The following is an 18032-nucleotide window of genomic DNA, read 5'->3' on the forward strand; positions in this document are numbered from 1 at the left end:
GCATACCCTTCTCGATTGTACCACACGCCAGGGGTAAGGGTTTTGAACACGACCAGGGCCATAAACTGCCCAACCCTTGATTAGTCATTACACACACTCCCACTGAAGTGCATATTCCATTATAAAATATCATATTTACAAGCTCTCTAGGCCTTTAAAGGCCAAAAAACTCAATAGGAGAGATGCCCAGGGTGGTTAACCAAGGGACTGTGTTACACTTGTGTGCAGTTGACTGGCCTAAGAGAATAAGGGCCAAAATCCTTATCATGGCCAATGCACGACATGTAAACTAGACAGTCGTCCTAGGAAGCAGCCCGTTGGGGCATGTCGCATAGATGTGCTTAAGAGATGACTCCTTGCACCACTAAGATAATGTGATAAGGTACAATGGGATAGTGTGCAAAATGGGACTTGGAATTTTCCTCGAGGGGTGAACCTGAAATCCATGGATACTTCACATAGAGCGAGAGAGAGAGAAGCATGCTCAAGTTTTTGTCCTTTTTGTTGTTTCCCTGTTGGGTACATTAGCTTCCACCACGCTCCAGGGATTTGCTGGTTGGGCATATACTAACAGCCCTAGGTCATCCATATGGTTGGACATATACTAACGGCCCTAGGCCATTCATATGAGAAGTGTTTGTTACTCTAACGTTTGTATTTAAAACCACAAAAAAGGAGGCAGAAGGACAACTACCATTAGAGTTGTTCTCTCAGTGTGTGAGAAGAAGAAGAAAGAGAAACCAAGGGAAGTGAGAAACATGAGAATGGAGGTATGAAACTCAGTTTCCATTGGCAAAATTTTATTTTGTAATGCATAGTCGAACAAGAATCCAAGAATGTGAAACAAAAGAGGACATCAAACATGAGATAAGAGAGACATCACGTAAGAGAGGAGATAGAGAGATTGTGCATGCAATAAAATATAAAAAAAGATCACTCACATGCAAACCCAAAGGAGTAGAAATCTCCATAAAAGCGATGATGAAGAGAGAGAGAGAGAGAATAACACAATTGTGAAGATGGATACTGCTTCATTCCCTACAAGTTAGAGAGAAATCCTCAACCGATTCTCCTCCTAGTTCTTCTACCATGAAATCTTGATGGAATCTCATTGGCAATAATATCGAGAAAAAAGTATATATAATACAGAGTTTGGGGTTGGTATAAATGCCATTAGGATACTGCACAGTTACAAGAGATTAAACATGCTGCAGTAATAATAATAAAAAACTCAAGCTATATTAAGAACAATTCTAATAGAAAACCGAGAATCAATTCATCCTACTATGACTCTTTCACTCTCATGTGATTTCCACATGCAAGATGAGATAGCAACAAGTAAGATATCAAGTCATGATCTACAAAGTATATTTTAGCACACAGAACGATAATTCGTATCGAAAAACCAGCAACATGATCTACAACAAAGCATAAAGTAAACCGAGTCCCGCATTTTTTGTAACTCAACACAACCTATGAATACCTTAACAAGAACTGAAAATTCTCATGAAAAAAAGGTATTGAATACAATTGTACCAGTCATAGAAAAATAAAAAAGTGACAGGAAACTCGGATTCTTTTATCCATAAGCAGTGAAATATTAACTATCAACAAAGCAGGCCATAGAATTGGGCCTGGGGTCGAGTGTTAAGCAATTGATGTTAGCAATGCTACATCTCAAGTTCAATTCCTACCACTGAGCATCCCAACAAAAAACAATGGCCATAAATTTCCTAAAAAACAATAACACAAGGCACCAAACAAATACATAGCAAAAAGAATTTACCATGAGCATCTTGTTTTGGCGTTGTAGCTCCCTGCACAAGGATTCGAGCTTTTCTCTCACAGCAATAGCTAAAGAAATAAAATACCTAGTACTTTAATTAAAATGTGTGCAGAATCAAGGAAGCAACATATAAAAAATTTAATACTAAACAAGATGGGCGTCAATCAAATTTTCACAAGGCTATCACTTTAATTCAAGAATACAGAAAGTCGATTATGTAGAGATTTTCCTAATCATCATGGTATGAATAAATTCATGTTCTCGTTGAAAAAGTGAATCTCAAGCAGAGCCAAATTTCATGCTGTACATGTATTCAATTTTCAAAGAAGGAAATTTATAAGATTGAAAAAATTTCATAGGAAATGCAGGTAACCTTCTACCACGTGCTACATAATTATCAAAATGCCACCAATTATCCGAAATATAGGGAGTAAGAGAAAGGGAGAAGACTAAATACCAAGATCTGTTGGCTTGTGAAATCAAAACACATGATTTTTCCAAGATCTAAGGAGTCTGCAAATGTTATAATAAGTGAATTGTCCCCACCCAAAAATGTTTGTATAGGGAGACTTCTTTTTTTTTTATCAGTAGAGAGCACTTGGACACTCAAGAGAATGCCCGGACATAATAAATCTGTTCCACCATAGCTTGAACACCCCTTTACAATGTCTTACTCCCAACTGTCACTGATACTCTTACTTAAGAAAAAGGTTCACCATCCTTATTGTCCCATATGTTGGCATGTTGTGGCCATTTATAGGCCTTTTGAGAGCATGTGAAACTATGATTATAGTGATATAATGGCTCCAATGGGAGTAGGGTCCATGGGCTCAATAGGGCATGTTTTGTCATGTTGTGACTCACCCAGATTTGCTAAGCTAGGCCTGGAATGGAGTCTAAAAACCCTCTAGCCCTGAGCATAAGGCACAAAAGTGAAGGATTTGCAGGGTTAGGCTTTGAGGAGGTCGGAGAGATGCCTAGGGTGGTTTGTTGCCAAGAGACCTCGTGACCATGTGTACAGTTGGCGGGCCCGAGAGGACTAGGGCCAAATTATCATCATTGCCATCGCACAGCATGAACACATGATAGTCGTCTTTGGGAAGCAAACCCTAAGGGAATGACGTGTACATGTGCAAAAGCGATGACCCCCAGCATTATAGGGAGTGACTTTGGGTGTCAATCTTGCATGGTTTCCTAGACATGTATGTATAGGTGTTGGGTTTTTGTGACCTTTAAGGACCTAGAGAGCTTGTAAAAATGATATATAATAACATATACACTGCAGCGAGGGTGTGTTGACTAACTAAGGTTGGGCGGTTTATGGCCCTAGACATGTCCAAAACCCTTAGCCTTGGGCATGTAGCACTACCGAGAAGGGTTTGGAGTGGGTCATCCCTTGTTGAGGTCGGAGAGATGCCTAGGGATAATGTTTGTAGGCCAGGAGAACTGTGTAGCCTCCTGCATGCTGTTGTAGGCCTATGAAAGCAAGGACCAATGCCTCAACAAATTTTCATACGGCATGTACACATGACAACCGCATTACTGAGAAGCAACGCTATAAAGGAACACGCATACATGTGCATAGAGAGAGCCCCCTTTGCACTGTGGTGACAAGCGCTAGACTTGCTCTTAAAAGGGGGGGAATTGAAATCCACATTCCAAAATCATGATCTCACTGTTTCTTGTCCAACTTTCACAAGCCAATCATGAGCCCCAAAAATGAGACTATGGATCTTGGGTCTTGTTGGGTTCGATAAGAAGACAACACTGGATTATAATTTCTAGGGCGAGTGGAGTACCCTTAATGTCGCTAATTTTGACCCATTGGTACCAATCCACTTCTAGTATATTTTTTTTGGTATTAGAAATGATTCTATGAGTTTTAAATATTTTTTATAATTTTAAAATATTATTTCTGCTATAATTGTTTTTGTTAAAAGGGTATTTTTGAAATTTCAGTACTGTAAATGATACATGTGGGACCAAGGATCTAGCCCCACATGTGTGTTTCTTTTATGAGTAGAGTCTGGTGGGACTGATTGGGTATGATTTGTCAATCCCGTGACTCACCTAGGTTGGACGAGCTAGACCTGGGATGGAGTCTGAAAAACCTGTAGCCCATGGCATAAGGCACAACCATTGAGGGTTTATAGGGTTAGCCCTTGATGAGGTTCGAAGAGATGCTCAGTGTGGTTTGTTCGCCAAGCAACTTTGTGACCCCTATCTATGGTTGGTAGTCCTGAGAGGACAAGGGTCAAATCCTCATCATTGCCATCGCACAACATATATACATGATAACCCTCTTTTAGAAGCAACCCATAAGGGTATTTTGTGCACATGTGTACAAGAGATGACCCCCAGCACCATTGCAATAGTGTGCGTATGTCCAGTGGGACACAACACGTCCTCAAGAGGTAACTTGGTATCTATAGACTAGAACCATGTTATCTTAAATTATTGACAAACTTTAATGGACCAATCATGAACCCTTGCGATGGGTTGTGGTTCATGGATTTTATTGGGTTGGTTTGAGAGGGTGATTGTAGCTCACAGTTGCTAGTATAGGCCGAGTCCCTCAATTAAATTGCATGATTCTTGACATGATGGATCCAATTCAAAATGAATGTATAAAATGCTCTACATATTTTATTTTCTCAAAATGATTTTTTACTTGGCTAAAAATTTATTTTTAGCCTTTGTTTTATGAATGCAAAGCTATTCTAAAAGCATTGTATGGTCTTTAAAAATTATTTTAAGAATTTTAAAATTTGTTTGGGGGTGTGGGGGCCCTTATGGAGTAGGGCCTACCACATGGGAGACTCACCAAAGTGAGGCGTGGGGTCCACAAGGGTCCCACATGCCTCCCATGCCCCACATTCCATTCCCTCACTCTCTGACTTGTTGGTCAAGTCTTCTAGAAAGAAGAATAAATTTTGGAAAATATTTTGATTGAATATTGAGAGAGAGGAAAGGACGATTCAGTGTTTTTACGGTAAGTCATTCCATATTTGGAGATTTTATGAGACACATGCTATATTTTCATAAAATCTAATATAAGATGGGAATGGATCCAGGAAACTGAGGGATAAGCATTCTATAACCTTTCCTCATGATGGCTGATTTATGGAATGGATGGTTGATATCTCTTCACTCCATAGAACTCCTTAGATAAAAGTCAAGATTAAGTCTCATTATAACGGCAAACCCTAGACCCTATAAACTCTAATTAGAAGCCATAAATGCCCCATTGGGGGTAGCCTTTACACACTCTTTCTAGACCTATTTTTCTCTCTCCTAGGGTTCCACGTGACCCTCTCTCCACTCTCTTTCTCTCTCCCCTTCTCTACAATAGACAAAGAAAGGGGTGCCATGCCCCAAGCATTTAAGGGTTTTGCCTTGGCTTCTCATTTTCTGAGATAGAGAGAGACCTAGATCATGTGCGCCATCGGTGTTGGAGATCTTGGTTGGGATGTACTAAGTCCTTGGAGATGATCCAAGGTAAGGTAATATGGTATTTTATGGTTCCATGTTTCTTGATTCACTCTTGTGCAGTGTATCTTTTGATTTTTATTTAATAAGAGAGTTTTTTTTATGGCATGCAAGTGAAGATACTTTTTTTCAAAAAAAGATCCTCGAGGGTATTATGGTCTTGTTCTATGATTTTTGAGTTGTAATCAGCGCTTGTAAGTGGTCTAGTAGGCATAAATAAAACAAAGTTTGAAAAAATTTTAACTATAAATACTTGGCCAGAACCACATTGCCTCCTTTTACCATATCCACAGCCATTAGCACTGATCCAAAATGAATTGGAATCAAATTTTGGTTCCTGAGTTTTAGTTTTAATCATGTATATCTTCCATGATTCATCATTCCATAAAGGCATCCATTTGTCATGTAAAGTCTCAAAGATGTTCAAATTCATCAAACATTAATATACTTTTCACATTGAAATACAGATTTTGGGTCTCGTACCCTTTTTATAGGTTACTACATGATGAATATACTAGTTAACCTTCATAGGGAAAAAAACCAAAAAAAAACATTATATATCATTCATGACGAAGGGGCCTGGATGATGTCAAAGATCAACAAGTCTGTCACTAAAGAGAAAAAAAAAAAGTGATTATAGTCAATGTTTTGGAATATGCACGACAAAAATATGCCTTCTAGTGTTAGTCTGAATCTAGGAACCTTCACATCACACCCCAAACAAATGAAAACTCTTATGTAATAGTGCATAATCCAAAGAAAACAAAAAATGCCAATAAAGAGAAACATTATATAAAAAGAATTTAGTAGCAAAGTGGTATTTACCTGTATCTCTTTCCGCAATAGCTTGTTGATACTTCCAAGCAAGCTCAATAGACTCCTTTTCAGACCTTGAGTTGTGCTTTCCATTATTGCTTTTAGATTTGCACGTGTTCTCATAGGATGAAAAGATGGAATATCAAGGCAAGATCAATGGAGTACTAAATATGAACTCATTACCAATTACAATAATATAGCAAGGGTATTTAGTAAACCCAAAAACAATAAAAAAAAATGAAAAATTCATAGCGAATTTTTTTAACTAAAAACAAGGTATTTTTAGAATACCTTTCAAAGACCATTTGAGAGAGAGAGATATGGGGTGTTGCCCACAGCGTCAAGGGAGGATTCGAACCCAAGACCCTCACGCACATAAACAACACACCACCATGATGCAAATTAAACCATCAAAGTATAGCGAAATTTTACACTACAAAAGATACTCGATGACTAAGTATTAGAAGTGAAACATGAAAAAATTCTACAGGTCTCTCAAGGGATCCATTATTTTTACACCTCACCTTGTAAACCCATTTGAAATATATGGGTTCAACTCCATCAGATAATGGCACTAAGGCCCATGCTTCTTGTTTGGATCCTAAGCCCTACGCTTCTTCTTGTAAGAGTAGATCTCTTCCCTCATGGCATTTTGCTATACAATATAACCCTTAGGTTCATTATACAAACTAGGTACTAAGATCTCTACCTTGCATTTTGTGTCCTTTAAAGGCCTTAGCTCTTAAATTTAACTTGACTCTACTTTTCTAAATTCTAAATTTACTCAGATATATGGACTCTACTTATTTTTATTTTTAAATGCATTATAACCTCTTGGTAAGCCAACCATGGTCAAACTGCCCCCAACTTGCAAAGGATGGCGCAGCAGATTTTTAACTTGACTTGTACATTGTCCGGCTGCTAACGCAACTTCAACACATTCGAGATGGTGAATATTCTATTTACCCTCATCTCCGATCAATTTATTTCAACAACTTTTTCCATACTTTTTCTTAAGTAAAGAATTGTAATAGGGCAATGATGTACTATGAAACACATACAAAGAAGAGGAATAGACTCGAGCAGAAGAGATTCAACAAACGTGTTTTCGTTCAGTACAATCAAAGGCTGAAGGGGCGCCATCAAGAGCGCTTTCAAATTGAAGTCTCCATAATTGTGAAAGATTTAGATCCAACAAGCGAATGGTTGGTCGAGGACGATGCCGAGGATGAGCATGTATTCAAGGGAGAGAGCTTGACAAGGCGCCAAGTGCAAGAGGAAGCTGGTTTGGCATCAAGCCCTATGAAAGCTACTAGATCCCAAACACAGAGAAAGGGGAAGGAAGTGGCCCAGGAAAAGGGAAAGGGGAAGGGGAAGAAGAAGGTGCAGACGAATAGGAGGATGACAATCTTAGAGGAGAAGGATGCAGACTCAGAGGAGACAAGGGAAAAAGTTTTTAGGTAGAGGAAGAGGATGAACACTAATGATGATGGCTTGGCATCATCATCAGATTCAGATGCATTGGATGTCGAACATCAACCTCATGTTGCTAGTGATAATGAAAACTCAACCTCATCATGTTCATCATACTTGTGGGGTGAAGAAGATTACTTTTTGTAGTTTATGGCCTCTGATTGACATGTGTGAGTTTTTGTTTTATGTCTAATGATTATCTGTTGTGACTTGTGACTTGTGACTTGTGACTTGTGACTTGTGAGATTTAATGGACATCTCAAGTTTCTTTTATCTTTTAATGTTACTTTTGAGTTTTAACTATATTTGATCTGTACTTCTAACTTTTGAACAATATATTATATACAAAACTTACTTAGGAAATAAAAAATTTCAATTCTATACAAAATAAAAAGGGGGGAGGTGTGGGGGTCCAACAATCCTCAAGGATCTGTCCCTCCCCCCAACGCAGGCCGCCTTTGTGTCTAGGCACCCGCCCAGACCCTTGGCAGCCTAAGCGGCCGCATCCGCCTTCTTGAACATTGTTACCCATGTTATCAGTGTAATAAAAATGCACATCCTTAATTGTTGGAATCAAAAGAGGAATTGGGATCAGGATCGGGATCGAGATCGAGATCGAGATTGAGATCGGGAGCGGGACATTGTGAATGGATAGATCCCTATGGTTGGGAGCATCATCCATAAAATATAAACAATAGGGATTGAGGTCCCCAATGTTAAGGATCGAACCTTTTGACGATCAGGACCTCGACCTTTCGGGCTCTCGACCCAACCTTTTGGGGATCTTGCTAGCAATTTTAAAGAGTATACATAGTCTAGAACAATATATACTCTTCAAAGTTGAGATCATTTTATTTACACCGGCAAGCTACGCAATGATATTAAAAATATAGTAAGTTGCATTGTTACCTGGCTATAAATAAAAGAAATTATTGAAACGAGGCTATATAGAATTCTTAGGCTATAAATTCAAAAAAATTCTTTCTTTCTTTTAGTAATTGCCGAAAATTCTACCTACAGGTGCACAAATACAATAAATTCAGCCTAATACAATCTAGGATCTTTATAATCTTGTTGCCAAAATAAACTTTATTCAACTGAAAACAATATTGAGACTTTACAAATAAAAAATAAGTCAAAAACATATTCAAGTAAAAACTAAATAAGAAAGGCAAGATTTACTAGCTTTTGCCTAGGGTTACCCCACTAAAGCTTAGCAAACCTCAAACCGGATCACGTGGCCAATGGCGCACTTAAATTTCGAATGTTGTTGACCTCTCAAATCTAAATTTTGGAAGCACCTCTGGGTTACCCTTAATGAATTTTATTTGGGGCTAGAGAGCAACGACGGTTTCGCAAAGAAGACCCTTTAAAACTAGGGCAAACTACAAAGGCACAAACCCTAAGTCTAGGTCTAGCATGCCCCTCCCCTCTCTCTCTAGATTACCTTGGACCCTTAGGGAGGGTGGCGTGGCCCTACTAGAGAGAGGGAACTAGGGAGAAGCCTAGAAAGAGAGATGAGAGAGAAGTTTAGAGAGGGGTGTAAGAGAGAGAAGGAGAAGAGAGAATAGAGATGTGTGAAGATTGAGGGGGAGAACCCCCTTATATATAAACCACTGGGGCCTAGGGTGTCCCAATCAAATTAGGAGTTTAACTTGATCTAGAATTATTTAGGAGATCTACAAAGTGAGAGAAAAATTAATTTGAGCCATTCATCTCCAAGATCAGCCATCATGACCTAGATTGGATCTGTAGGAACCTTATCCTCTGAGATTAGACCCATGTCCACTTCTAATCCATCTAGAACTTTGACTAGTCAAATCTTATCTAAACAATCAAAGATAAATAAGGAATCCTATCCTCTCACAGAGATATTTAGGGCCTCTAATTAAATTATGACTTCGTCCAATATTCTAGAAAATAAGAAAATCACTAAGATAATCTTATCCAAAATATTTCCAATAAGAAAATATTTTATAACTTAAAACATTATTTTTTATTTTAAATATTAAAACAAGTGGCACAAAAAGTGGGTGCCCCACTTAGTGGGACGTATGGGCCCTGATAGGCTCCATGTGATGCCCTAATGTGGGTTCAACATGTGTGAGGCTGGGCCCTTTAGCCCAAAGTCCCACACAAAATATCGAAATTTACAGATATACCCTCATATTTTTAAATGTTCAGAAATACTCTTTTAGGGTTTTTACAAATTAAAATTCATTTTTCAAATTCCAAAAAAAATCCAATAATCATAAAAACATATTTTAAGTTGAAGAAAATATTTCTAGAGTTTCATAAAATTCCAAAACACACAGAGATACAACTTAGAAGTGGATAAGTACCTAATGGATAAAAAACAAGCGAATGTCATGGCACTTCACGTATGCTATGATCCATAATCCACTACTGTCTTCTCAAACTAACCCAACAGGACCCATGACCCACAATCAAGTGCAGGGGCTCATGATTGACCCATCAAAGTTAGCCGATAACTAGGAATTCACATAAGAGCTTTACAAGATCCATCCATCAAAGCCATCAAAACCTACTCCTGTGATTAATGATCTATTACCACAAATTATAAAAGTTGTAGAACAACATTTTCACGATAGGAATTTTCAACATACACCAGGTTTGTTCCATAGTTGTGGACCTGAGAAATACTTGCAGAAGAAACAATGGAAGTTAAAAACATTTAGCAATGGCTGCCTTTTCTGCTCGTCGACACGCTGCGTTTCTTGCTCGTCGGACTCCCTTGGCGGTCGGCTATTCCAATAAGACTATTGAGTCGTCTTGGCTGAAAGGTAGAGTAGGAGGAGATCAAAGAAGGAATCTGCCCTTCTTTAGACGTAGAGGTAGCTGCAGTTCGAAAACCTCTACTTTCTTCAATTGGGAGGCCATTTACAACCTCTATTCTCGTCCATCCTTCAACAGTTTGGATCTCCTCGCCCCCAGATTGTCAAGCTTATTCTCAGCCTGTGGGCCCTGCTTCATTTCCTCATATAGCTGCCTCCTTCCCTCCCTCTCCCCCCGTTCCTCCACCCTCTCTTTCCACCCTAAGGATCCTTGAAGCTTCGTCCCCCTCTAGCCAATCCCTTTTCATTGATATCTCGGATTCGGTTTCTCGCCCCCTCTCAGCCAAGTTACAAGCATCACTGGCGGGGTTCTTTATCCCTCAGAGTAATGACATAAGGGGCATTGAAAAATGGGCTCAGAAAACTTGGGGGGAAGCTAATATCTCTTGCAGAACTCTATCGTCGGGAGGTATCCTCTTCTCCTTCCCCTCTCTGGATCTAACCCAGAAAGCGTTGCAAAACCAGGCCAACCTGATCTTCAAAAGGGCCAAGTAGTCTCTCAAAAGTTGGTTCCCCAAATTGGATCCTCTGCGCCTCAAAAACTTTGGGTCACCTTCAACAATATCCCCCTCCATGCCTGGTCCCCTGTTACCTTCAGGAAACTGGCTGGAGAGTGTGGCAGATTGATCCCGATTCACTGGAAATCTTTGGAGTTTCTGCCTATGGGGTCGATGTAAGTGTTGCTGGAAACCCCTGATCCTTCCTTGCTTCCCCCTAAGATTTGGATTACGGTAGATAGCGCCTTCTACCCTATAGAAGTTCGCTGGTCTGCGGACTCGTGGGATCCCACTCGCCTAAAGGAGAAGCAGCCACCGGAACAGTGGATTCAGGTCACCGGGAAATCCAGGTGCCGGCCGTCAAAACAGATTTCCTCAAAGAGAACTCAGCTGAGTCACACAGGGAGACACGTGTCACTAATCAGAGGTAACCAGGCACGTGCCCTTACAGGGGTTCCTCAAGCTCCAGATATCTCCCCGGACATGTGTGGAGAGGAGACTGCCCCCTCTGCCAGAGCCACCTACTCGTTGGATACGCCTGCTAATCCTCCTGCCAAAGCCATCCCATATTCGTACCACCGCCCTGAACCGACTTTATTACCGACACCTTTCCCCAAGACTACTGGGCCACGTGTCCCTGCCTCTACCACCTCGCTGTCCACCATGTCTCATCGGGATTTTTCTGAACTGACTTCGTCGCCATCAGCCCACACTATTGATGGCAACGCGTCGGCCTGCTTGTACTTACCCTCCTCTTCAAAGACCTATTCGGCTACCCCAGTCGCTGATGAAGCAATGATGAAAGGCTCAAAACCTCCTGCTGATAATAGCTCTCCTATTCCCAGCAAGGCTATACCCCAAAAAGAGCCGAGGAAACCTCTGCCTTATGAGAATGTCTTATCGGGCATGCTCACTGGCGAAGAAGCTCTTCATTTGAAGCTCGCTCCTCCAGAAGACCAGAACCAGGACCTCCTTGGTTTTCAAGGTATCCCACCCTGTGAACCCCCTCTTGATCTTTTAGCCTGTTTACTGTCTCCCCACTTTCTTACCGCTCTTCTCCAACTACACTTACCCTGATATGGACTGGTCCCACTACCCATTTGGGATACTCATGGTACTCACTCATTACCCTTCTTCGCTGGACTTGGAGAGCATTGCTTCCTACCTAGCATATTACCTTCCTTTCTATCCTGTTCTCTCCCCCATCTGCAGGGTTAGCTCTTCACTTATCTCTTTCTACCGCGCTCATGGCAACCCCCTTATCCCTCGCACTGCATTCCCTCTCCTAGATATACCTATCCCGCATTTCCACCTAGCCCTTAACCCTTCCTTCATTGTGGGTCATATTATAGAAAATGGAGCTTTTTCCCCCAACAACCCACTACCCCTCTGCCTCCCCCTCCCCCCCCCCTCCCCCCATGCTTAAGCCTCTCATCCCTTAACCTTCAACCACCTATCCCACCCTCTCCACCTCCAAATGACCATGTTTGCCTTATCGCCTTTAACCTAACCCAATCCCTCATCCAGAGACCCTTGACCCCGTATCTGAACTCTCCTCCTGCTTTGTACCTAGGACCTCCCTTTTCCTTCCCTTCTCCCAACCCCCCTCGTTTCACCCAACCTTCCTTCGGAGGCTCAAATTTTTTCCACCAGGGCACCTAGGAACCTCAAGGTAGGAAGGAGGCATCCTCGTCCCAGCAAGAGTCGTCAATGCTAAGTAGCCCACCAGACATCACGCCCGACTCCATAAAAGACAAGGTTAAGTCTTTCTTCAGCTTTATGGGTCTTCACTTGGAAGACTATCACCACCAGCTTCTCTCTCTTGACTCTACTACCGGGGATAGAGGTCAAAGGAGGAAAAACGGTTATAGGGAATTGATTAACCTCTTTTCATCCTTAAACCCTGATCAGATCGTCCCTACGGATCAATCCACCATATCCCCCTCCTCGACTGGAAGGTCCCCAGCCAGGAGATCCTCTAGACTAGCAACGGCCCCCCATCAATTTATTCCTTGATGATTTTCATATCTTGGAATATCAGGGGGCTCGGTCAATACTCAATCTGCCCATAGGGGGCCTAAACCTTTCCGGTTCGAATTAGCCTAGACCCAGGAGGAAGTCCTGGCATCCCTCATCCATTCCTGGTGGCAATCCTTCTCAAATTAAGTCACTGGAAGAGCTGGGTTTAGGTTACATAAAAAATTACTGCTTCTGAAGAAGTCCATCAAATCGTGGTTCTCTACAAGGTAACTTCTCTGCCTTAAAAAATTCCCTCCTGGATACTATTCAAGGTCTGTATAGGCTAGAGGAGTCCAGACCCCTTTCTCCTGATGAATCTAACCTCAGGATATCCACCAAACAAGATTACCTAGCCACCCTAAAGAAGGAAGAGCTTTTTTGGTATCAAAGGTCTAGAGTCCAATGGCTTAAAGCAGGGGCCCTAAATACCAAGTTCTTCCACATACTAACAAATAGTAGACGACGAGCGAACCTAATTCTTTCCATCAAAGTTGATGAAACGGTGCTCGACTCTGTACCAGATATTGAAGAAGCCATCATTTCCCACTTCAAGAACCTTTACTCTGACCCTTTTCTTCCCAAACCCAGTATGGCTAACCTAGAATTCTTGAACCTCCCCACAGAAAAAGCAGATTGGTTAGAACGTCCTTTTGAAGAGGAAGAAATCGAGTTGGCAGTGAAGGGCTTGGCCCCTGACAAGGCGCCAGGTCCGGATGGATTCCCCATGGCTTTCTTCAAAATGTACTAGAGCACCTTTAAGGAGGATTTCCTCATGTTCTTCGAGGAATTCTATAAGCGTGGCATTCTAAACAAAGCTATCAATGCAACTTTTCTAGTAATGGTATCTAAACTAGAAGGTGCAAAGGACATAAAAGACTTTCGATCCATTAGCCTTCTGAATTCCTCTTACAAGATTCTTTCAAAAGTCCTTGCTTCCAGAATCAAAAAGGTCCTTAATTTGGTCATATCCCCTTCCCAGTCTTCCTTCATTAAAAATAGACAAATTCTAGACGAGGTCCTAGTAGCACATGAGTGCATACATTCTCGGTAAAAAATTAAAAAGCCAGGTCTTATTTTCAAAATTGACTGGGAAAAGGTATACGACCACGTAAACTGGTCAATCCTAGACCAAACTCTTAACAAGATGGGGTTTGGAGAGAAGTGGAGGAAGTGGATGAGAGGTGGTTATTCCAGTCCATACTTCTCTGTCTTAGTTAACGGCACTCCTAAAGGATTTTTCCTTGCGTTTAGAGGGCTTAGACAAGGAGATCCCCTCTCCCCCTTGCTTTTCACTATAATGGGAGAGGTTTTCAGCCAATCCATATCCAAAATCTTCAAAGTTGGATTGCTCTCTGGCTTCAAAACTACTAGCAGATCAGGCCCTTCTGTGTCACATCTGCAATATGCAGATGATACCTTGGTTTTTCTTGATGCAGATAAGAGAGAGGTCCAGAACCTCAAAATATTCCTTGCTTGTTTTGAAGTGGCTACTGGATTTAAGGTCAATATGGCAAAGTCCAAAATGATTGGAGTTGGCCTTAACTCCACCCAAACAAGGACCTTAATCCTGGAGTGGGAGTGCGCAGTGGAAGATCTCCCAACTTCTTATCTAGGGCTCCCCCTAGGCCTTGGCAAAACCAAGAAACAAATGTGGGCCCATGTCATAGACAGAATCAATAGACGACTGGCTAGATGGAAAGGGCGATACTTGTCTATGCCAGGAAGAAGCATTCTAGTCAAAGCATCCCGAGCAAACACACCCATATACTTTATGTCACTCTATCAAATCCCAGCTTCAGTCTCTAAAAGAATAGAACAGATTATGAGAAATTTCCTCTGGTCAGGCTCAGGAGACACAAAGAAAATCCACTTAACTTCTTGGGAAAAGTTATGTACTCATAAGCTGAAGGGAGGATTGGGGATAAAAAACCTTAGAAAACAAAATTGGGCTCTTCTGGAGAAATGGCAGTGGAACCCATCATTTAGAAGGGCACTTTCTGGCGAGGAAATCCTTCTATTCTCCAACCTAAGTGCTGAACTCCACGATGTATTCTTAGCACTGACAGGGAGGGACATTATGATCTGGACTCCATCCCCTACAGGGAGATTCTCAATAACCTCTTTCTATTCGGCTTTGGTAGAGGGGAACGATATTGTTGACCCATCAAGCAAAGCATGGGGGGCTAATGCAACTCCAAGAGCCCAGTTCTTCCAATGGTTAGCCACTCAAGGAAAACCCCTCACCTTAGATAATCTTCAAAAAAGAGGATTCCAATTTCCTAATAGATGTATAATGTGCCTAGAGGAAGAAGAAATTGTTTCGCACCTGCTGATACAATGCGAGTTTGCTTACTCAGTTTGGAGTGAAATTATTCAGCTTTTCAAGCTATCCTGGGTGACCCCACCATCTATCCAATCCCTGGTTACTTATCCTACGATTTCAAATGGAGGAGCTCTGGGAAAATCTTGTGGCAAGCAACGTTAGCAGCTACTCTATGGCATATTTGGGGGTAAAGAAACTCTAGGATCTTCCTAGGAGAGAAGAATACTACCCAGTCTCTTTTCCATAAAATAACATCCTCCGTTATTTTCTGGGCCTCTCACCATAAACTCTTCGTTGGTATCTCTGCCTCCTCTTTTATAAAAGAGTGGGACAAACTTCTTGTCCTTGGCCATAAGAGGAGATTGATTATCCCTCAATGGATTCCCCCCCCAAAGGGCAACGAAAAGATTAACTTTGATGGTTGCTCCTTTGAAAACCCTGATCCGGCCAGTATAGGGGGAGTGTTCAAAAATCACGAAGGTGCGGTCCTTCTCACCTACTCAGAATTCATAGGAACCAAAGACTCGCAAACAGCTGAAGCCTTGGCGTTGTTAACTGGAATCAAACTTTATAACAACTCTTGGGGTAGAGTCTTACTAATTGAAGGAGATGCTAATAACATTATAAAGTGGGCCTCTGGTAACAGAGACCCACCTTGGTACCTGGGACACATTTTTGATGAGATAGAACACCTTTGCAGGGACCTGGAAGTTACGTGGAGGCACACTCGAAGAACCGCAAACATAGAACCAGATGCACTCGCTAAGGCAGCAGCCCGACAACCCACCTAACAACCACGCTCTAATGTTGTTTGTCTGTTGTTGTAATAAGGCAATTTTACAAGCCCTCACTATGTTAAAACCCGTCTTGTAGTTGGGATAGTCCTTGTAGTGTTAGTCTGTGCAGGTCCTCTCAGGGACCACGATGTTGTTGAGGACTTTTTTGAGGCCCTCACAGTATCGACAAACTCTTGTACTATTCTCTCTCTCTTAATACAACGTTAATTTCTATCAAAAAAAGTGAGCCGATAAACAGTGGAACCACAGTCCTAACATGTAGACTACAGGTTCCCCCCTAAGAGCAAGTCACATGCACACACGGTGCAAGAAGGTGCTCGCTTAATGCACATGTACACGTGTCCCTTTATATATAGTTGCTTCCCAAAAATGCCATGTGGAAGTTTTGCTGAGGATTTGGCCTTCGCTCTCACAAGCTCCTCCTCTATACACATGAGACCGCATAGTTATCCTGACCTAACAAACATCGTCCCGCCCTATCTCAACAAAGGATAACCCATAATAAACCTTCAACGGTAGGGCCACATGCCCAAGATAAGAGTTTTGGACATGACGCGGGCAATAGACCACCCTAGGTCAGTGAGCCACAGTACACTCCGACTGAAGTACACAAATCACTATAAAAAATCTTATTTACATGATATCTAGGCCTTTAAAGGCCACAAACCCCAGCAAACATTAGTTTCATCATTATCTTGGTATTTAAGGTGTGAATCAAGATCCCAAATTTTAAAAATCAAGAACCCTTGAAGACCCCATTCTTGGAGCACCAGAGGGAGATTTTGAAGCCTAGGTTAGGTGAACCAAGCGACTATGTCCATACCCCAGTTTTGAGTGGGGTTGTGGATTGGTCCATGAGGGACCAATGGGCTCTATGGATGGAACGGCCATTACAGCTCTATAGATAGAAGACTTTAAAGTAGTGTGACATGAGCATCAAAGACTCTCACCTTGGTTACAAACTAGGTCTAAGCTGATCAAGTAGGAAAACCAGGCCCTGAGCTCAACAATAGCTTAGTGCCTAATGCACCAAAAATTGAGGGTTTACTTGTTTTCTTATCGAGGTTGAAGAGAGCCCATGGCTGATATGTAAATGGGAAATTTTTTATTTTTTTATATAAGTTAACATTTGTATTGCTATAAAGAGTTGGAATACAATATTGGGTTAATTCGAGAGTACCCACTAGATGAGTCTCTCGGTAAAAAATAGGTCCACCGACCCTGTACAAAAAAATGGGCTTATAAGTCTGCCCGATTACAATAGATTTACAATGAGGTTACAATAATGGGCATATAGGTTTGCCCGTATACAAAGAGAGATTCTACTACGTGTACCCTCTGTGGTCCAGAGCAAAAAAGGAGGTGGACCGGGTTTGGTCTTCTACTTGGGCCCTAGCCCCATCCTTCACCAGGAGATCTGCGAACTCGTTTGACATCCTCGAGGTATGCATCCAGGACACGACCATATCCCTGCAGATGTATACAATCTCATAAAAAATCGAAGCGAGGTATCATGGAGGTGTGGATCTCCCGGTTGCCCATGATATAATATTACGCGCATCTCCCTCCACTATAAGGTATCGCCCCCAAGACTGATTGAAGCTTTTGAGGTCCAGCAGTAAGGCCATTGCTTCAGCATACTGAGAATCTTGAAGGCCAAAATACACGGAGTAAGTTAATAGGATTTTGCGATGCTGGTCTCTGAAGACACCACCAGAACCTGCATGGCCGGGTTCCCTAGTGAACAACCATCAAAGTTAAGCTTTATGACTCCTTCTGGAGGTGGCTGCCAGTTGCATGATCTTTGTGCCTTCCATGGTCGGTGGTACAGGAAGTTTTCTCATTGACTTGAGAAGGTATTCGCATAGATCCCCAAAAAGATCCAATGGTTGGAGGCCCATAAAGTTACTAAGGATGTAACCATGTAAAAAAGTGCTGAACCTTGGGTAATATGGCCTTGGAATATCCTGGCATTTC

The 18032-nt window shown here is 41.6% G+C and overlaps 1 protein-coding gene across 9 annotated transcripts in view; it reads right to left on the minus strand.

Moving 5' to 3' along the window:
* Positions 1-18032, minus strand: part of LOC18440397 (uncharacterized) — a 73930-nt gene that overhangs the window by 29604 nt on the left and 26294 nt on the right. For 7 of the 9 annotated variants that reach the window (XM_020671063.2, XM_006850544.4, XM_088874154.1 and 4 more), the window contains exons 4-5: positions 6101-6209; positions 1787-1854 (exon numbers count right to left, since the gene is read on the minus strand). In XM_020671063.2, coding sequence (XP_020526722.1) covers positions 1787-1854; positions 6101-6209 — 177 coding nt within the window. The remainder of the gene's footprint in view (positions 1-1786; positions 1855-6100; positions 6210-18032) is intronic. The other 2 variants (XR_016061005.1, XM_088874157.1) reach the window with 1 other exon arrangement.

Source organism: Amborella trichopoda, chromosome 8, assembly GCF_054954075.1.
Source record: "Amborella trichopoda isolate Santa Cruz 75 chromosome 8, AtrichopodaSantaCruz75HAP2 v2.0, whole genome shotgun sequence".
Taxonomy (NCBI): Eukaryota; Viridiplantae; Streptophyta; class Magnoliopsida; order Amborellales; family Amborellaceae; genus Amborella; species Amborella trichopoda.